Genomic DNA, 22647 nt, shown 5'->3' on the forward strand with positions numbered 1-22647 from the left:
GAGGCTTCCTCTGACTTTCAACGATGACATTCAAACAAATCCCTTAAATAGATAGCAGTTGCATCCAAATAACTCTATAACTCAAAAATTGATAGTACTTCCGCCACAAAGATTTAACACAATCATCCCAGAGGATAAGAAATTTAAGCATCAGGTCATCAACATCGCTGGGTTCCATTTTGCATGCTGCACACAGCTATTCATCTCACCAGCAGGGATAACCGAGTCGCTCATGTGTTGAAATCAATCAGATTTTCCCTGATGTGTCCTGCCTGTCCTTTCCATTGGCCAAAGAGCTGACGCCCCAGATCAGCAGTGCCGGGAGGGAAATCTGCAGAGATAGTTAGAGGGTTATGGAGCTACGGTGACACAGGTGTCCTGTCGGAGAGATCAGTCGTCCAGTAAAAAGGGAATTACTTTTTTTTTTAACTGTCTCCCACAGAGCCGTGCAGCCTGAATTTCACTGACCCCGAGGGCAACATCAAAATCCTGCAGCAGCTTGACTCTGGAACAGAGTGTAACTACCTGGTTACGGTCTACCTGGGATACGGCATTGAGGTTCAGGTCAGTGTAACCCATCCAAACCATCCGTGGAACTTCTGATGAAGTGGAAATGTTGTTAATTTTCCACAAGTAAGGAATGGTCAGGCTCTTGCTTCAATTTGTACACTAGCTATTTGCTAATTCTGTTTTGATGTTTTGCTGGGCAGTTGGCGTACAGTGAGTTAATCAGCGATCCTCTAGTACAAAAAACTGCTGCTTGCATCTAAATATACAGTCGTAAGAGCTGCAATACTAGACCAAAACAGTCAAGTTGCAGACCATAAAAGCAAAATAATGAACTAAAGGATGCTATTAACGCAGTACAGCTGGGAGGAACAGCAGAATCCCGTCTCTAAAAGTACTGCTGCACAAATATATAAAACAGGTGGCATTTAAACAGCGGAGAGCCTTGAATCATTTTGGCTTAGTGTCCTGGCTGTTACAGTACCCACTGCTCTTGTGTGGGTTGACAGAGATGGACAGGCAACAAATTGCTGGAGTGGGTGGGGAGGTGGGGGTACAAGTGATGGCGTCTGTCTCAGGTTGAAATGTTTGCTTTGTGGGTCTTTTTTCACAAAACAACGTTACAAAAATCAAGCATCGGTGCATGTGTTCCTTGGCATTTGCAATTTCTCAACTGCCTCATTTTCCAACGGGGACTGAAATGTGTGAGCTTTGTCTTGCTGCCTCTGGCGGGGAACGATAAGTCTTAACAGAGGATGTATTTGTATAGGTTTTTCTCTGAAAGCTTCTTCTGCGTAAGTGTTACACACACACACACTGCGACAGGCTCCGTTCAGGTGTTTTATTCTGCAATGATAACACAGACAGCGCACTCAAAATCAAAAACAACAACAACCTGTTGTACTTCCGACTTTAGCCGGAGTCACTTGCTCTGTGTCAGAGATGAACATTCAAAACCCGATATCGGCGACGCTAACACTTAGCGCGGGAAAATCTGCTAGCTACTCTCGTTGTTGGTCGCCGACATGCTACGTTTAAATACAGGGCATTAAAACATGTAACCACCAAAAACGGGCGAACTTAACATACATAAACATTTGCGAACAGGCTTACATATATATTTGCTTACCTGCAATGATAACACAGACAGCGCACTCAAAATCAAAAACAACAACAACCTGTTGTACTTCCGACTTTAGCCGGAGTCACTTGCTCTGTGTAAGTGTTACAGCGCCCGTCACGCCTACTAAACCCGCTACCGCCACCTGCTGGCGGAAACAAGTGCTGTCCCGTAGCCACTCCAGGGAGAAAGAGCCAGACTCAAACAGTCAGACAGGGTTTTTGAACACAATAAAATAATACAATGACAGGGGAATGGCACTAAACAATACAATCCAAACAACCAGTAGCAGTCCTTAAAATGTCCAGGGTGCCACATAAGGCAAGTAAATCTTGAACCACATAAGTACGTGCAGACACACACACACACACACACACACACACACACACTTTTTCATCTCACCACATTTAATAAATCAGAACTGAACTACCACATCCTGTCTAGTGAACCCAAGCAGCAAGGAAAGGGAACTAATAGATATTTTACCCTAACAAAGCTACTGTACCAGAAGTGATAAAGAAACAGCATATAGCCATTTGTTTCAGCGCCACCATGTGAGCTGATGAGAACACAGCCTCCCTCTCTCCTTAAGCTGAACTGATAGTGAACTAATGGTAAACTACACACACACACACACTCTCACACACGTTACTGCTTGGCACGACTGACGACGACGGCGAGCCATGGTCACTTTGTTCCCATCGAATGAAGATGGAATGAAAGAAGTTGAAGTAAAGTGTAGCGTCTCATCAGCACCAAGTAAAGTTCCTCTGCCTGCAGGCTGCTCAGGTGCCGAGGTTTAAAGAGAATAAAGGGCTTTAGAATGTGGACTCGGGGAGAACCAATCTGCACAGAAAAGTTAGCAGGACAGTTTTTGAGTTTAGTTTTCTACAATTCACAGCCGCCACTCACCTGCTGCATAAATAGATGGACACACACATGTTGTCTCATTGACACACACGAGTTACTACCAGGTTGATTTTTACACCAGCAAAAAAAAAGACAGTTTTTTTGTTTCTTGCAATTTTGTGTAGAGACATGTAATGTAAAGATAATGTTGCTCACAATGAATTATTTACTGAGTAACATGAAATATATTCACTGTTTTGTGTAACAATTAGAAACCATTGTACGATTAATTAAACAGTTTATATCGATACTGTGTCATTTCACTGTTCGATTCACAAACTTCTAGTTGAATGTCATTTTGGACATTTTAGGAACTAACTGTTGTTGAAGCAAATAAATTACTTCCACTTTACTGCCAATCTTTTTTTGTCGACCTCTGGTAGGATCACATATTCTCCACTGCCAATTCTTTGGTGGGCTCATGGCCAGTGTGCAGACTTTTGGGCCAAAGTGAAACAGAATTTAGTAGAAAACACAAATGCATCATTCATAGAATTTCCTTTGGTTTGTATTTGATTTAACGTGTCAAGCAGCAAGCATTAGGAGCCATAGGAGGGATATTTTGGTTGAAGTGCGCGTTCTTCTTTTGGCAGTCTGCCTCCGCGGTGGAAGGCACTCCTTTTAGCAGACATTCCTCAACTTTGCAAGGGCAAAGGAAGGGAATTCAATGGAGGAAAAAAAACTAGGATAGATGAGGTTTCTGTATGATAAATATGTTGATGTATGATTAGGTTAAACATAATATAGGCACTCCGAGAACTCTCTAATTTCCACCAGGGATCACATAGATTGGTGGGGAATAAATACGCAAGATCAGACCTTTTCTCTGCCTAGTCAATAATCCTTTCAGCAGTCTGGCAGTTTGCAGCAGTGGGAGGATGAAAAATGTATCAGGAGAATTTACTGCCCTCAGCCTGCCTCTACAACCCCTCCGCCACAGCTAACAACATATTATGCATTGCTCCATCTGGTGATTATGGCCGCATTAAAATTTACTTGCAGAATAATTGCACAAATACTACGAAGCTTAAAGCACTCTCACTTTCAGTGCCAGAAATATGGTAAAATAAAATATATGTTATTATTCCAGTGAATTGACAATAACTTCAGAACATCTTATTACTGTTCTCTGTATCCATCTCCGCGGTCGCTTTAAAATAAGGTTTCAGCAGGACAGATGGAGCTTTTCCAGAATCGGGCTGTGGTATTAAGCACTTCAAATGAGTTTGAGCTTTTTTCATTTGATAAAGTAAATCCAGCGGGTTAGCTAGCTATCTGCTCTTTCCAGGCCATCTGCCCCACTTGGATTTCTCCGTCTCCTCTTCTCACTGATCTACCTGCCTGGGTCTCAACCATCTGAGGTTCTGCACAGGTTGTTCCAGATCAGTTTCATGGTGGCCAGAGCTGTGCACTCTTGCTGAAAGAGTATGCATTGTGTTTGGAAGGACTGAGAGTGGTTGATGTATTTCAAGGGTTACGAGCACGGACATGGCCAATTTCTCCCGTTTCCACAAAGGCTGATTGGGGGAGTGTTTCCATTTGCTCACAGGTTAAAAAAAAACATCATTCAAAAAGATAGTGGGGCAGGATTTTGAGGTCAATACTGTATAACTCATTTTTTGCTCTTCTCCATCCCTCTCTCAATTGTTCCCTTTTTTTCTATTTCCACCCCCTCATTTATCAGTGATTCCTATCTGTATCAATCAGTTTCAGCTCTGCTGGTGAACTGGCAGATGATTTAAATCTCCGCCACTCTGGGTTGACTTACTGTATGATTATTTTTCACATGAATTTATTTTATCTGCTTGATTTTTTTGTTTGAACAGCAAGTGACCGGCAAGTAAAAGAGAGCACAACAATTTCTTAATTTGCTTTCCTAACGGCAGCTCATGAAAATCAAACAGACGCCTCCACTCTCAAGTTTTTCCTCAAATGAGTGAATATTGTTTCAGAAGTATTCAGGCGCGACAAAATAAAAAGTTAAGAACCCACATCTAATGAGCTCAAGGCTACTTGTGCTAATGAGTTACATCCGATGAGGGGATAAAGCTCGGTTGAGGTGCAATGCCCCTTCAAAGATAGAGATGTTACCACGCATGCCAAGTGTTAATTGCCAACGCCAACTTGAGGGTTAACGATTGGTATTTGATGCTGCTTCTGCGACCACGCTCCTCTGACTCCAATCAATAGCCCTGTTAATAAGCAGCAGAAATACTTGACGCACAGCCTCCTCTCTGTGCTGGGTGAATTGCTGTATTGATCTTTTGACTCTCATTTTAATTCCAGTATTTCTTACAAAACAAGATAATGCACATGGCATTGACCCTGGTTGGGAATTAAATTTGTTTTGATGGTGTTCAGTGACCACCAGTGGTCTAATAAAATAAAAGGGCAGTGTTTTGGTAGTTCCACCAACTTGTCTTGTCAATTTTCCCAAGTCTTGAAACGTTTTGCATTTAATAATGCCCTACAACGATACCTGCGACCCGCCCTCCTCGCATCTTGTGTAATCAACGTTGTTTTAACGAGGTAATGCACATTGTTTGGGCCGTTCTCTGACTCCCCAGCAGCACAAATGACACAACACGTGGCAAATGTGTCGCAGAGAAACCAAGCCTAACTGAGTAATGGAGGCCAAGACAGGCTTGCTGCCTTTAATCAACTTGAAATGAGGCAGAGGGAAGCCTTCATCATGTTGTGCCTTAGGGGAGTAAGGGAGGACATAAAAAAGGCCAGTTTGATCTTGATGAGCTTTTTAGGGTGCTGAGGCTTTGCTGAGATGAGTTTTCATGGGGCCTAGTCATCCCGGGAGGAATGCTGTCAGATGACACTAATTGCTCCTCCACCAGGCTAGCTGTCAAAAGTGAGAAAACTCTGTCTCCCGGAAAACTACCTTCTCTCAGGCTCTCTGTGTCATGATGATGCATGCTTGAAAACATGAAGAGTAATTAGCAATGCATGAATTTAGATCTATGCAAAAAAGGCACACTGCAGCAAATAAAAGGGGATGTCAAGGCCCAATAGGCATCTAGGTTAGTGAGGCTGATTCATCAGAGCGCAGGAGGCTCATCTCGTAGAATGCGTTTCACATGCTGAGGGGCTCAACATTGACTTTGCAATAAGCTTCTAGAGGCAAGATGATCATTTTTCTAAGAATGCTCACTATATGATGAATGCTGCATAAAAATGTCGCTCATCATGGCTCATTATGTCTAGTACTTGTACGAAGGTGATTTTTCAGAGAACATTGTTCCTGCAGTCTGGAAAACTAAAAGTACTTACTTGAACCCAAATCACCCCACCCTTTACTGAACCTATGATCAAGTATAGAAGAGTCAAAATCTCCACACTTCCACAAGAGGTTAAAACAACATTGATACACAGAATCTAGAAATGCCCATTTAAACCCTGGTTCAGAAATTTCAAGGTTCGTTGTATCGGTGGTTTGCAGGTTTGCCTGTTTTTTTTTTCTGGTAAATGGGTTGCCAAATAGGACACAAGTGACAATGAGCAAGCTAGTATTATATTCAACCACCAGTTGTGTCACATTGTCATTAACATTCAGCTTTCGCTGATTGCAATAGGTTGATTGTTTTAGACAGAAGGGCAAACATGATTTGGCCTTGGCTGTATATAGAGGTGAATGTTCAATTAAGATAACGCGGCCCATATAATGAACAATATAGGAATTATTTTTTTGTATGCATTCATTTGGGGATTCGCAAAAACACCAACTGGTGGTGTACTTAGATTATTTAAACTTGAGGATTAGATGAGGTAGGTGGTCTACTAGGGTGTTGGCCCGTATCAGACATAGTAATGATGACACTGCAGCTGGTGAGTTCAATGGTTGTTAATTTATTTCCCCCAGCAGCAGGGTCATTTAATTTCCATGTATAGGGAGATCATTCTGATTATATACTGCTCATTTCTGCATCAGCAATGGCTCCTGTGAGTCAGTGTAAATGTTCATTGCAGAGCACCACCAGATGTTTTCAACATTAAATTATCAGTGAGAACCAGCCTCTGTGGACATTTAATTCATGTGTGTGCTTACGGATGAATTAATAAGAGTGAATATAGATTACATGCCATCTGTAAAATAGCCAATTTGTTGGACAGATTGTTTATCAAGGAACATTTTTCTTGCCCTTTATTTTCTTCTTTTCATCAAAAGAATAAAAAAGAGGTGGTCTCCATTCTTCCCTTAACAGTAGTGTTGTGATTAATTCTAAACATCAGACAGTAACTCCTTAACTACATTAAACAGATTTTTTCTGCTATGGTTTCGTTATGTTTAGAGTCAAGGTTCTCAGAGACTGAGTGACACACTTTGAATATTAAGTATTATAATATTAAGTCTGACACGAGTCCCTGTGTTGGTGATGAAGTTACTGAGTAATTGGCTGTGCCTTCGTGTTTCTTCATAATCTTGCCAAATTTACTTGAGAGCAACATCCAGTATTTTCGATGAACGCATCAGTTATGCAATCTACCATCGTCTCTGTTATTAGGTCTGGAAACTGCTTGAGTCTGTGGACATGTTCACAAATGTCATGGTATGCAACCTTGGTTGTTGGATACCCGCAATTACTAAAAGCCATGCATGGCTGTTTTCTTATTGGATGGAATAAGATGAATCTACACCTCTGCTCACTGACATAGTTTATCACTGCAGCACCTTGGAAAGCTCCGCGTGTCTGACAAAGATCGTGGTATAAGCAGCGAGATCAAGGTATCGGCTTTAGCAAAATGTTTGCCTTTTTTCTCTTTATCTTTTGTATTATGAGTAAAGTTGGGGCCGTGTAAGGTGGTGTGTCCGTTACTGACGTGTGATTGAAAAGACAGTAGCTAGAGTAGAGGGATGACCCTCTCTCCTGTAAGTCCTCTCATTTTGATTGGGCTCAGGAAATATTTTACTGGAACAGTTGGAGGTTGAGAGAAACGCTGGAGGGTTAACAACTGAGGTTTGAAAGAGCACTTGGAGGACAGTCCGACATTCTATGCATTAAGGGTCGTCCTGTAATAACCTGGAGAAAAAAACCACAACACCAAATAGACATACACTCTTCTCTGAACACAATCTCTAAAATGGAGCAACACGATGTTTAGATGCCATAGTCTGATAATCCTGCTGGTGCAGAAGTGTGCTTGGTCGGCCTAATCCCACAAACTCTCACATATTCCAACTCAGAGTTACAATAAGCCTACTATTAGTACAGTCCAGAGGAGCATATGTGTGCATATGTGTGTGTAGATATGTGCACACACAAAAACGCACACAAACCAAGAGTGAGACAGTGAGGAAGAAGTCCCCTGGGCATTTGGCTCCAGCACTGGGTAAGATAAGGTGGTGTGATGTCTCCTGACATGGCCAATGATTCATAATTGAGGCAGGACAGCTGTTGCTGGCCGCACTGACAGGTCCCAGGGTGGATGACTGATGATAGGGCCCACTGGGGCTATCAGTCCAACTGCTCCCTGTTCACTATCTGCTCACCTGTCCTTCATGAGCCTCCCTGCTATATGTAAACCAAGAGGTCGCCATCCTACAATCTGCCTGACCTTGTTGGATATGATTTTACTAAGTGGTTGGAATATCTGACTGCGTACAAACAAACAATTAATACCAATGACAGAAGCCAGACAATTTTCTAAAATCAATCTAATAATTGTGCAATACTGGAAAAATGAACTGTTGGGGTGAAACTGTTAATGAAAACATACTCTTGATTGAAAAGAAAGATCCAAAAGAAAAATAAAATCAATAATTAAAAAAAACAAATCATGATTTAGCCATATGTGTAATATGTTTTGACAGGCAGTTCAGTTTATTGTCTATCGCTGGTATAAAAACAAATGCTTTCCCAAATAGCTCAGAATAGTCATCATTGCATTGTATAAAAATACAATTTTGTGAAATGTTGGGATTTCCAGTCTCTGATATCATTAGGAAAAAATGCCCCAAAAATTGCCAAAAGGCTGCTACTAGACCTGGAAAGCCGGCAGGCAGGGGCGAGGGGGCAGCGGCGGCCTCCACCATTTTCGCAGAGGGATCTGAAAAGAGGGACATTTGATTTACCGTCTGACTTTTCTTTTTTTGAGAGATGCTTGACTGAAATATTTATGAACCGTGGTGGAATATCAGCCATCTCTCATTTTGTCACCAGCTTTACACAGAGGCGGAGGCAACAGAAACACGTTACGGAATATTAATAGCTTTCTCAATCACCAATACAATGAAAAATCTAACTTTGAAAAGATATTTATTTTTATATTCTCTATGATTAAAAATGTGATGGTAAAGGAACCAAACCTTCTACATTAAGTTTCTTAAATACGTTTCAGATTTAGTAAGCTAATTATCTATGCCATTGTCTCATTCCTTATATATATGGGTATGTGTGTTAAATTGAAAGATAATTATGTGCTGTACTGCAGGGTACACAATGAAATTATAAGATGAGCAAGCAGCTGAAGCAGCCTGATTTTCACAATATCCAAGCCCTCCGTATTATCTCAGATACACAAAGGCAGAAGTGGAGAGAAAAAGAGCTGTGCCAAAGGCTTTGTCATTGCCGTTGCCCTTGAGAAACAGGGATTCTAAAAGCATGTGGCACTCCTTTATTACTCTCTGTGACACGATTGTTTGAGGCTCCTGCGACAACGTTTTTCATATTAAAAACATTCAGAGGTGATTCTGTAAGACACACACAAACACACGCGCACACATATCTGCTATTTTGATCTAGTGTTTGCGTTCTGTGTTTTCAGTTGGTCTGAAAACCTCCAGAGTGTTTAATTCTAGTTGTGATAAAAATCAAATCAATCAAAGCAGCTGGCCTCACGGATCATTCAGGAAGAAGTCACCTCTAAGCTCGCTCTCAGAGTGTCCATTAGCCTCTCTGCGCTCATTGTCAGCTCTACTTCGACTGAGTGACACTTAGCCAACCTGGCCAAATTCATTTCACGTGCTCATCTTGCCTCCCGTCTCAGCTTCTCTGGGCAGTTGCACTCCTGCACACATATTACCTCAGGGACACCGGTCTATGGAGGGCAACCCTCTTTTTAGCCTCATGGCATATCTGAACCCACTACCAATGATAGCTTTGAAACATGCGATGATTCCCACTTCAAACCTTAACTAGGTTGAATTAGATTTTATCTTGTCATTTTAGATCTTGTGCAACACAGAATTAATTGTCTGAGAAGGGATATTTCGTATTTTAAATCCACATTTTTATTCGTACAGGCCATTGCACAAAACATTTAACTGATTGAAAATGTTTGAACATAGAATTTAAAATGATTCAAACCTGCTTTGGCTTTAATAGAAGTCAGTCAAATTCTGCTGTCGTTTATAACTGCCATGCAAACACAAATGAAGAACTTTTGCCTTTTCCATGCACCACGGAAGTCATTGAAGTCAGTAATCTTTTGTCTGCAAACACAAGTGAAGGTGAAGATGTTTTTTTATGGTAAAGAATAATGACTCTGACCTGCTGTTGGATTACCAAGCCTATTTTATAGTTCTGCAGGGGAATTAATCAAGATGTTGCTCCAAAATGTGTCAGCGCTTCATTATCCAGACAGTTTAACTACATGCAATCCTCCTGAGGTTACCTCACCAGATTTAGCTGCAGATGCTGTTCAAACCTGTTGAAGGCATAAAGCACTTCTGTCGGAGTGGCTTGCAGATATAAGGCAACAATGGGAGAGGGTGAGTCAATTCATGCAACACACCATGAGTGGAATGAACCCGTGTCTGCAACTCGGGTGCAGGTTAACGAAGAAATCACCAAACCAAACAGATTCCTAGGCCGCTGTGTTGGTAGACATCGGAGCAAAGTATCACAGCAGGTGACCCACTTTTCATAGCAACATCATTAGACTAAACTGGGCTTTTAATGAAACACAACAGCGGGGGATGCTGAATTAAGATCCCATCTGGGGTGAACTGAAACCTCATGAGTCAACACTTTGGGTTTTGATTTTCTGTTTTGGAGTTAAAAGACTATGAATCGAGTAGATGAAAATAAATATGCTGCAAATACAATCAACTGACATTTTGTTACTCTATAAAGACCCTTTGAAAAGAATGTAATATTTTTTTTTTTGCATGGTCTCACATTGTCTTTTAGGTGCTAAATGTGAGTGCGTTAGAGGGAGAGCAGGTGACAGTGGAGGACACCGGTGGCCAGGAACCCTTCATCCTTGCCAACGAGTCCGTCTTGATGAGAGGCCTTGTCCTGCGCAGCTGGAGCAATCAGATCTCCATCCGATTCCGTAGTGACCAACAGAACAACCACAGATTTCTTCTTCTGCATTACCAAGGTGAGCCAGTGCCATATGCTGTCACTACATTCAAACAATTTCCAACCTCCTATTGATCAGCTTAGCCCTTGTCTGAATGGATTCATGTACATTAAATATGTTGGTATTATAATGGGAAAGCAGCTTTCAGACAGTATAATTTTGCATCAATTGTTGCATTTGATCGTAAAATTGACATCAAATTAATGAATAAATTCCAATGAGGCCACATTAGTTTTACCATTCTTATCATGTCTGAAGTCCATGGCATGAAAAAGGATATCTTGCTATTGGAACACTTTCAATAGTATTGTGAGCATTTAATGTCGTTGGACTCTGCAGAGAACAAAACGATTAGAGACAGATTACAACGATCGCCTCAGAAAATTACACCCACCATAGGGGGAAACAATTGGCGCCACAATTTGCGACCAAGGACTGAAAAGCTACAAGTAGCTGGTAACATTTTTGGATTGCAGCATATCAAATTAGAATTTTAGCACAATATGTCCACCAGATGATGTAAGGTGCTGCGGAGCTGCTGTAGTTTGCAAACTTTTCAAATAGCTTTCTGATTCAGCCACATTATACCACAAGTTACAAGTTCATTTTTCAGATCACTAGCGATTACTAACAAAGTAAGGGTCTTTCAGGCATCATAGTCTAAGTCTACAGAGAGCAATGAATTGTTGTCCTCTGGTGTGGGCGGGACTCAATTGCGGCTCGTCTTCATGCAGAATGATTCATTAAACGTGATCAAATGGTAACTACAAAAGACAGTTTTGTGGGCGGCAAGATCTGTCAGCATAGATAGTTAGTGAATGTTGTTGAATATGATGGCCCATAAATTCCTCCCTTTCTCTTGCTGTTTTTTGTGCGTGACATTGATCTTCCATGTCAGCAACAATGTCTGTTTATCTTAGCAATAACACAAAGTGGTCAGCAATTACATGCCCCATCGATTTGAGTTGATGGTGGAAGCTGGTGGACAAAACATTCATTCCACCACATTACTATGGTACTTTCATCAGCTCAAAGTGGCCATCAAAACTGTCGCGCTGACGTGAGATAAATCTCCCCCTCGCTGTTGGATGTGCGAATATTGTGTGGTCAGGCTGAATGATGACAGTGAGGGGTTGGTGCAGATCATGCAGGGTTCTGGTTGATGGGGACAGATGGTGATAAAAAGTTGAAAAACACAGTGAATAGGTGTACTTTTCTCCTTCTCTAACCCTCTTTGCTTTTCAGTATAGAGCCCATACAGTATTGTGTGTAACATTTTCCAAGATATTTTGTGCATTCCACAAAAGGCATGCCCTTTTTAATAAGTAAAATAAATTCAAAGCTAATGAATGGCAGTTAATGGATTTTAAGACTTTTATTTAGGTTATTGAGTATAATTCCAAAAGTTTTCCCCTGGAATGTCAGCATTTAAAAACACACTTCATTAAACCATAGCTTTCTAGTACCTAACACAGAGTTACAAAATGGAAAATGCACAAAATTATTGCATAGAAATTTAAAGATTCATTTTCTTGCACTTTAATCAATCTTATATCATAAAAGGTGAACAATACATTTATGAGTGAAAGCCTGAAAATGGCAACACCACCTTCGTAAAGAAAGTAATGTTCTATGTCCTCATCTGATTTTATAAATGGGCAATAGTGTGCATGTAAAGGTGTTCCTATTCAGTGCATATCATCAAATTGTTGGACTTAAAATGTTGGAATTAAAAAAAACTGTTCTTTCAGAAGATGTCCTGTGAACCAGGGACACTTCTCTCAATATTTTGTTTCATGATAAATTATTTTATTTAAGGAAAACTAGTTAACTTAACTAGATAGTTAAGATGACATGATATAAACAGGTGACATATTATTTGAAAAAACACAAAATATACAGTCATAACACAAGCTCCGTCAAACAGATGTTATGATTTGTAAATGGTACAGAGTTATACTGTTTTTTATCAGTGGTCATATTTTAGGTGTAGCATATGGAAGTGGAAGTCTCTGAAGGCACGGAGAGAGAAAAATAAGTAAATATATGAATTAATAGCAAGGGTTCAATAGCCCTGAAAGGAAGCATGAAGTCAACTTATAAAAGCGCCTCTAAAAATAATTTAGATCCTGTCGTGTCTGTACTTTCTCACCAACAGTTCTGTATTGCGATTTTTGCAATCGTGGCAAATAAAACCCCTGCAGCGAGATGTCTGGCCTTAGTCTTCTACCAATAAACCTCCTTTGGAATTTCAATGGGACCAATTGAATTAATCTAAGGAGAAAAGGTGCCATGGTCAGATTTCTAGAAGACGATGAGACATATCAGACGGGATGAAGATTTCAATTTGTGTTCTTCTCCTTGATTAGCTGAATTTCACCTTGTCTTTTAAAATGGTCTATGAGAAATGTGATTGGACAGGCGTGGAGAAGGAGACAGAACTGTGAAGGGATAGGTCTCGTCTCACGGTAATTAATATCTACTAAAGCATTGGCTCTGCCGGCAATGACAGGCTGATGGATGCTTCTATAACATCGGCATGAGCCTGACCCTTGGAACACGATTATAGGTGTGTTTTACCGTGTGAGCCGTGAGGAAACGATCTTCATCCTTATCTTTTTCCCTAATACTCACGCAAATGTATCCTGATATACATAGAACATCCATTGTCCATTGAACTATAATTTCCAGACACAGCCACTGCAGCGAAGGTGATTTTGGATGAACCAATGCATGCAAATAACAAAAAACATGTCTGGTATATAATGCTTCCTGAGTGTACCCTTTATGCATACGATTTACATTCAAACACATCTATCCATGTAGGGCTTACATTCAGACAATATTTATTCATGAGCTGTCAGAGTTTTAGTTTCATAGGAAGCGGTATCAATGTAAAACATATTGGGACTGCTGACTGTTTTTTTTCAGGCATTTATATTCTTGCCCTGCATTTCACAAATTACGTTCTTACTTTGTTGTTAGAATTGACTGCAATTTTACATGCAAGCACATTGAGAATACTTCATCTTTAAGTGTTTGCACCCAAAGGAGCACACTGAATAAATATAGAACTGTGCTGGCATGCAAATCTATCCTTTGGCTATGTAATGACTTTCTGAAAGAAAAGTAATCCTGTCATTTATTTTGAAAAGGTGAATTTTTCTGCTTGAGCATTGAGTACTAATAATTAAATGCTACTCTGGTTATACAAATGTAGACACTTAAGGACAATTTTACAGGTCCTTTATTTTTTAAGAAGGTACTTCATTTTAAATGAAATCTAATTCGTTATTGACTTAAACCACAATGCCCATGTTATTTCGTTTTTGAAAAGATTGCCATCATATACATCATAACTTGTACAGGCAACCTTACAGATCATTATCGATGGCGTTGCCAACGGCAGTGATGCTTTATAGGACTTATCGGCCAGAAGACGTCTGCCACTGGCAGCGATCCACTTTGCCACAACTTATCAGTGGCATTGATGATGCCTCTGGTCCAAAGTTATTTCTCTTTAATAGCCTTTATTGAGTAAATGACTATTAAAATCGAGTTTTTAACCCAACCACATAAATACCAATGGACCATATCATGGCAGATCTAGGGTCTGGCTTTTTACAACTGAATCACTTTCCCAGAGACAACACTATCGATCTTTCTTTAAAAGATAATGCTTGGGTGCGCAGGCACGGCATGAGGCTTGGATACAGTGAGCCACACTGTCCCACAAGTTGCCTGCAGTGTTGCGGCAGTGTAACAAAAAAAGCAGCAGCAGCAACAACAACTGAGTAGAGCTGAATACTCATCAACTCTAGGTTTTCTTTCCTCGGAAACACATTTTACTGTTGACATAGCACACAGTGGATAATATTCATTAAATATAACAATCAACACTGCATTCATTGTTTTGGGGATTTTTGGCACCCTGTTTCATTATCTCCTCCCCTCACACTGCCAAGATTAATGCACAGCTCTCTACCTGAGGGGATTCAGGTGGCATGTGAAATACAAGATGATTGATTTAAATGCATTTTTTTGGTCTCCCCAAATACTGTGGATAACTTAAGTTTTACTCGCTTCCTCACCTCATCTAATGTGTTTATTGTCGGTGCAGTAGCAGCTTTTCCGATTGGCAAATGAAAAATCTCTATGCAGCAGAATAAGGCTCATTAACGGGAGGAGTGAGTGTTTACTTCCTTTCAATGATTTCCTGTGAAACTTTGCTGAAGAAACCGTAACTAATTATTTAATTTTAAACACAAATTCTGGGTTCTAATTGATTTTCAGGAGGGTGAGAAAGGCCATGCAAGCAATCTGAACAGAAATACTTTACATTTAAAGAAGCCAGGACAAATCCATTGCTCAGGGACTGATAAGAGAGGGAGAAAGAAAGAAAGTCCAACAGGATGTGTTCCTCTTGAACGGCTGGGAATAACCACTGAGAAGTGACAAAACATTGAGTGAAATTATTTTTTAAGCTCCTGTTGAGATGTCTGATGATTATGTTTTGGTTATGACAAGCTACACCTAATAAAAATATTCTCACTTCAAACTATGTCATTTAAATCCCAGTGGCTTTTAGCTATTTTTTTCTTCTTTCATGAACACCTACTTTAAAAGAATATTAAAGTAGAGACCATCCAGCGATGACAAATTGGAGCAGGGGCACAAAGTAAGGGGGTCAATGGCCCCTTCGTATCCCCCCACTCGCTCTGACCACACCAGTCTTCAAACTCAACCTTCATTTTTATTTCAACTAAACACACCTATGGAGCTACAGTGTGTGTCTCCAGGACCATATTTTACCATGCAGCACACTATGGGGCGTCGTTTGTAAAATGTCGCACGTTCTAAATTTCTGCGCAATTTTGGTACGTTTAGCATTATCATATGAAAAAAAATAGCCCGGCAATATTCATATGTCACGTTTTCGAGAAATTCATGTAAATACATGCAATAACTTTTCCAAGGATAATGTTTGGCAGTAACAGAGTTTTTAAACAATATAAATGTTTCATCTAAATGTAAATATAAATGTAAATGCTAAATGTAAATATAAATGTTGAATTTAAATGTAAATGTAGCACACTAACACCCCCCACACACACAAAGGGCCAAATCATGTCACTTGTAAAAGATGTTTGTGATAAAGGCATTTCTGTCATTAATGTCTCCAAACAAATGCCATCCTTCATCTAAACACTGCAATTCTGAAATGACAAAATGCAGACAAGTGATAATTTCCACAAGTCTTTCCACTGGTACAACCATTTGACATTCTGGTCTTTAAACAAGTTCTCACCATTCAGAAAACACAAAATCCTAAAATTTAGAAGAAATAATATTCTTTACAAATGCAGTTGAAATGTTTGCCTGCATACCACCATTGTTGATATGTCCTCCCCTACAAGGAAACAATAACTAAAGACGCATCTGTTTCCCGTGGCCCTACAGTACCATCAGCTAATCTTCCTGGCTGTCTGCGCCGTGGATCTATTATTTGTAATGGCAAAACAATCAGGCTTTATGGCCCAGCACCACATCTACTGCAATGGGGGGGCGCAGGCCTCTAATACTTCAGGAATTGGCTCCACAGTTTTGTGCCTCTGGCTCTCCCGCTGTATGCTCAATAGGGATGTAAATGCAGCTATGATAATGACAATAACCAGGTTCATTGGAGCTAGTGATAAACTATGAATTGAATGGATGACTCGGGGGCAGTGCACCTCATTCCTGTGGTTCACTGATTCAGTGCAAAAGAGAGGCCCGGTTTCATAATGGTGGAAACCAGTGGCTTGTGTGAAAAAATAACCAAAGTTGGTAGGTTAAAAACACAGTACTGTAGATGGGGGCAGCTTTACGAGCTGTTATGGCCATTATGCATTTAGGGCTGTTTTCCCCTATGTTCAAGTTCAACAATTGATAGAATAACATGTTTGAATATCCAGTTTCTTCAAGGTAATGGTAGAAGAATGTTTTTTTTGTCCTTCTATAAATGAATTTCTGAAAGGAAAGCACTTTATTTTCACACTCCTGCAGAGCGTCTAATGTCCCGCTCTGACCGTTTAACCTCCACCAGCTCTGCATTTCAGCATTTAAAAGACCTCAAATATATTACTGTAATCATGTGTGCTATAATACAATGTAAGCTTTTTATTTTTGCCATGTTGCCTCCCCTCAAGCTCTATATGCATGATGCTGTTGTCCGTAGACTCTTCAAAAGGATTAGGATCCATTGACCAGTTGGGGATGGTTTGTCGGGGAATCAGTGGATATTACAGCGATCTGTGATGTTCAATCAAGCAAAAAGAAATAGCTGGATGTTAGAAGTGAACAGAAACAGGCTTATACCTAAAAACTCTACATCTATGAGCTGTACATTTTTAGAGTATGTCTCAATTCTGTAAACAACAAAACTAACTAGGTATTTAGTATTTACTACATACGTGTGGCAGATTATTATCAAAATTGCTTTCAATACTGCAAGCACATGTTCAGTGTAGACAGATCTTTCACAATGCCTTTTTGTTTTTCTTGTATTAGCTCCTAATACTGTAAATGCTTTGCGTGCACTCCATTAAGCTGGCACACAACATGCATCTTGCAAAGTTTGAGTAAAGTTGCGGCTTTTAAAAAGCTTGTGTAAATTTGCCGGTTCACAGTCACAATGCGATCGCAGCACAATCCAAAGTGGTTCCAATTAGGTTGCTTGTTTTGTTATTCACACATTGCCAGAAGTTTAGAAGTTTTGGTCCAGCCATTAGAGTCCCTACACTAATGAGGTAGAACAGTGTGGCCGTTAGACAGAAAGAGAAGGCTGTTTAATAGCTTCCATTACAGACTCGGTTAGCTCACTCCATTATCCATGTGGACTCCATCGCATCCTACACCATTTATTCAAGAACAAGGACAGCACAACAAAGCAAACCAAGTCCAGGAACATTGATCTTCCCCCGCTAAAATCACGACTCTTTGACAACCACTGCAGAGGCATTTCCTCTTCCAACTATCACATTACAGCCCTGTGATGTTCAACTAGTCAGCAACGTTTCCATTTGTCAGAGTATGTGCAGTGGCCCTACGCCGGATTAATTACTGTAGTGCTGCAAACGTGTCTCTGTACATTCACATACTGCACCAACTGGTGAACTTAAGAGCAGGGAGGGTTTATGAACAAAGTTGATGGTTGTTTTTATGTGTGTGTGTGTGTGTGTGTGTGTGTGTATGTGTGTGTGAGAGAGGGAGAGAGAGAGACACACAAAAATGGGAATGCATTTTGGAATGGAAAATCAATTATTTCTTTTCCCTTTTTGTATCTAAATATGTTTGGGTGCTCTGTGGTGTTTTGGAGGGGAGATAACATGGTCAACAATGCACCACAACAGCAGGAGTTATATGGTACACAATGCAGGGCACAGAGGATTACGTTGTGAAGCCAGTTAACATGCCTCTTGTTTTGGCCAGAATTGGATTTTTGTGCAGAATGAAATATTCATTCTTTATTTTTATATTTAAAATGTTCCTCAGACCATCGGCATGCTGGAAACATGGCAAAAATTAGCAATACAAATCAGACCGAGCAGCATCATCAGAACATTGATAGAAGTTGTTTTGTTAAATGAAAATAGTTTTTAGACAAGGTTTTGCTGAACATTGGACAGATCACAATATTGGTAGTAAGAAATTAGTATATGTATTTCACCTCCATAGTATGTCACTAAATATATTTATATTCGTTAAATAAAATAATAACGGTTTAGAAGATGTTGAGGCCCAATACTGGCCACAGCAATACCAAAAATAATCTGTTTTTTTCTGCATTTATTATTAGGCCTCACCCTTTGCACTCTCTCTTTTTGGCTATTCCTTCTTCCCCAGCCTTTGTGCTAAGCTGTGCATTCCCCAAAGAGCCTGCTGGTGGAGAAGTTTCCGTGACGCACCTGCACCCTGGCGGAGGGGCCTACTTTCGCTGTTTCACCGGTTACAAGCTGCAAGGTCCCAAAATGCTCACGTGTCGCAATGCAACAACGCCGTACTGGAGTGGAAAGGAGCCCCGGTGTGTGGGTAAGACCAACTGGTTCTTTGACGGACAACAAGTAGCTCATCACCACTAGATCCCGGTCAGGGCAGTGAGGTTGTGACTCACTGAACTGCAAAAAAATTAAAGATTTGCGCTGCTGTTTGACATCCAATTTTTTTTTCACCACTTCATGGTTACTGCTGAACGCCTACTTGGGGGGGGGGGCAAAGCTGCGTTTGTAAATACATTTATCCAAATGTATTCCAAGACGCTTTGATAAATCCATCTTTTTCGGAATCCAACAAAACACGATTAAAATATGCTAATTAAATTAAAATTCATATCTAATGTGCGTTGTAAACCCTCCTCTCCTTAGCTTTCCTCGGGTGATTTTGATTAATGGAAGCTTTCCTGAGGTTGTTTTCCATCGAGTCGATAAGTTACACCACGGGACCAAATGAGTGTGTTTGTATGTGATTACCAGCGCGGGGAGCTATTCTTTGGAGTCTCTGCAAAAACAAATGCCATTGGACCTGTCTGACTTAATTAGATCTCGGGCTGCATGACTATCCTTCTCCTGCTTGTAAAGGCTCATCTGCGAGCTCGGGTCTCTCTCTGCGCCCGCATGCAGCTGCTCCGGACCGATAGAGTTGGTGCTGCTGTTTGGCTCTTTTCTTGTCCATGTCCATCACACACCGCCACACACTCTTAGACCCAGGTTGGCTCCCTAGTGTAGACCGGCCACAATCCACTGAATATTGATGCAACCCAAGCTCAGAAAGGGTTGGCTCCGAACCCCCCCCCCCCCCCCCCCCCACACACCACCACCCTCCTCCCATAGGTGTTATTACCTTTCTCTTATAGCCCTACCTTCCAACTTTTTGTCTCCTTCCTCTTCTTCTCTCACTGTCTTCTCATGTAGCATCCTGTGGGGGAATGATAAAAAATGCTACCTATGGTCGAATTGTCTCTCCTGGTTTCCCTGGCAACTACAGCAACAACTTGACGTGCCACTGGGTCCTGGAGGCCCCTGAAGGCCATCGGCTCCACATTCACTTTGAGAAGGTGGCTCTGGCAGAGGATGATGACAGGTTGTGTATACACTCTGCAAAAAATAAATAATTTACCAAATCAATTGCATTTTGTGAGACAGTGTCTACACAGTGGATGTTTGTGTGTGTCTTCAGGTAATATCACCAAGCTTTAAACTCATCTTCAGTTGGCCAGTAGGACTGTGCTTGGAGGCTATAAATAACCAAATTCTTCTGGCAGTGTCAGATGAATTTGAAAGGAGCTTTTATCATTATAATCCTTTAACAGTGTTCCATCAAGCGAATGAATTGGAGGGACTGCAGAGGGTAGGGAGTGGTAGGAAACAGCAATTGCATTATATTTTTCTCCAGAGACTACTGATCCACATGACTATCGTCACACATGGCCATTCACCTCATTACCGACTGTTGGAGAATGTTATCACAAAGTTATTACAGCCACAACTGGAACAGCGAGCAGCTCTCTGATAGTTTGGAACTTTTAACGCTTCTCTTAGCTTTCAAGGCTCACTGACGTCTATTCTAAACTGTCTTCCTTCTGTGTGTTTGTGTGTGTGTGTGTGTGTGTGTTTTCTTGAAGGCTGCTGATTAAGAATGGCAACAACATCGACTCTCCCCCTGTGTACGACTCCTACGAGGTTGAGTATTTGCCCAACGAGGGTGTGCTCAGTACTGAACGTTACCTGTTTGTAGAGTTTACCACAGATGGGACGCTGACTTCCACCGGTGCCGCGATCAGATACGAAGGCAGGTTTGATCGAGCAGCCTGCAGAGCTACTAATACAAATCAGCACCTCTCACTTGGGTCTGATGTTCTGTGTGTGTGTGTTTTTTTCATCCACAGCTTTTGCGAAAGGCATGTGCTATGAGCCCTTTGTCAAGTACGGCAACTTCAGCGGCAGTGACTCCAACTACAACGTGGGTGCAGTGGTTGAGTTCTCGTGTGACCCTGGGTACACGCTGGAGCAAGGCTCCGTAGTGATTGAGTGCGTGGACTCACAGAACCCTCAGTGGAATGAGACTGAGCCGGCTTGCAGGGGTAAGTCAACAGACCTCATCCGCTGGAGTAATTTAGCGATGTGAAATCTATTCAAAAGTAATGTGATTCCACTGCAGCAGATTTTAAGAGGCAGATGGGACTGACCCGAGGACCCGAAGCTTTGCTTGTCTGCCTGATAATTTTAGGAGTTTGTGAAAAAATATAAGACCACTGGCAGTTAACCGTATCTTCCTAAGCTGCTTTTCTCTGATGCACGATATATTTCCTTTTAAAACTGTAACATTGATTTACTTTGATATGTGTGCTTGCAGGGCAGATTTTGGTAGTGCTTGGGATTAAAAAGCCATACAATAGTTGGCCTAAGATGAACGCTTCCACACTGCACCATAATAGCAATCCATGAGCCCTTCTTTTATCGCTCTCTCTCTCACACACCCTTCCCTCACAGTCACACACACACACACACACACACAGACGATGACCTTATGCTCACTCTTTGTCGCCTGCATGGTCCTTTCTGCCACAATGGTGAAATTGCAAAGCTCTCCTGTAAAGCTAGTTGTAAGGAAATTTAATTTCTGCTCCCGTGGGCCATGGTCATCCAGCCGGTTTAGTGCTAGTATGCAGTTTCACAAGGTTCACGTCAAGGAGGCTTCCCACTCCATTTCAGATGTGCTTTATTGAGGATCAACAGCAGTTTTTATTCTTTGAAGTCACATAGCACTTCATGTATCAAGACGCACATTGGTGATGTGCAGGTAACATGCATCCTACCTGCACACTACCAATTTGCATCATTTGATGTTTAATTTCTTAATGTTATAATAACATTATGATCTTGAAATCTCTTCCAATGCAGCCATTTGTTTCTCAGTGTGAACCTGAGGTGTTTGTGCGTTGCAGCTGTGTGCAGCGGGGAGATCACAGAGTCTGCCGGTGTGGTGCTGTCTCCTAATTGGCCTGAGGCCTACGACAAGGGGCAGGACTGCATCTGGGGTATCCACGTGGAAGAGGACAAGCGGATCATGCTTGACATCCAAGTGTAAGAGACTGCACTCAGGTGTAAGACTAGGAATCACCCAGGGAGGTCAGAGGAGGAGGTCAGATTGCCTTTGAGATGTCAAACACTCCGTCACCCAACACAAATACAAACACACTCAAAGCGTTCTCATTGATTCTCTCAGAGACACCCTACAAAATGTACATAGGGAAAGTGTTTCTGTGATTGAAGTCACTAATTAGATTTTTTTTTCATCCGCTACATTAAGAATTCTGTGTTGGTTCCAGCTCGCTCTCTGACCAGATTAGCCAGTAAGCCTCCCTGCTCCCACTTCCCTGGTGGGTGTCTCAGAGTTGGCTTTGAAATGAATATGCTCTGGCAGTGAACTACTCTGAGCCTCTTATACAGTACAACCAATTCAACACATGCACACAGGCAGTAAAATAGACGCAGGAACACTCACCCTGAGTGGACATAGGTGTCCCATCCAAACACACTCCTGTCTTTTTCCTAATTAGACTAGTTGTTTCTGTACAAACCAAACTGTCGAGGTGTAAGGAAGAGAATTTGCAACTTCTTCTTTGTTTTGTCTCAAATGCATTCATCCGTTTTTCTCCCATGTGATCCGAGCAGTCATTCCACAAACATGCATCCTGTAGGAAACACAAAAAACTACGAAATGAGGGATTTGTGTGTCATTGCTTGAAGCACTTGCAC

General features: G+C 41.2%; 1 protein-coding gene across 1 annotated transcript in view; it reads left to right on the forward strand.

The window, feature by feature from the left end:
• LOC119215364 (seizure protein 6 homolog) overlaps positions 1-22647 on the forward strand; it is a 72237-nt gene that overhangs the window by 40672 nt on the left and 8918 nt on the right. The window contains exons 3-9 of the mRNA XM_037467456.2: positions 443-564; positions 10678-10870; positions 18737-18922; positions 19801-19969; positions 20511-20677; positions 20775-20969; positions 21834-21972. Of these exons, the coding sequence (XP_037323353.2) occupies positions 443-564; positions 10678-10870; positions 18737-18922; positions 19801-19969; positions 20511-20677; positions 20775-20969; positions 21834-21972 (1171 nt within the window). The remainder of the gene's footprint in view (positions 1-442; positions 565-10677; positions 10871-18736; positions 18923-19800; positions 19970-20510; positions 20678-20774; positions 20970-21833; positions 21973-22647) is intronic.

This window comes from Pungitius pungitius, chromosome 16 (assembly GCF_949316345.1).
Source record: "Pungitius pungitius chromosome 16, fPunPun2.1, whole genome shotgun sequence".
NCBI classification, from domain to species: domain Eukaryota; kingdom Metazoa; phylum Chordata; class Actinopteri; order Perciformes; family Gasterosteidae; genus Pungitius; species Pungitius pungitius.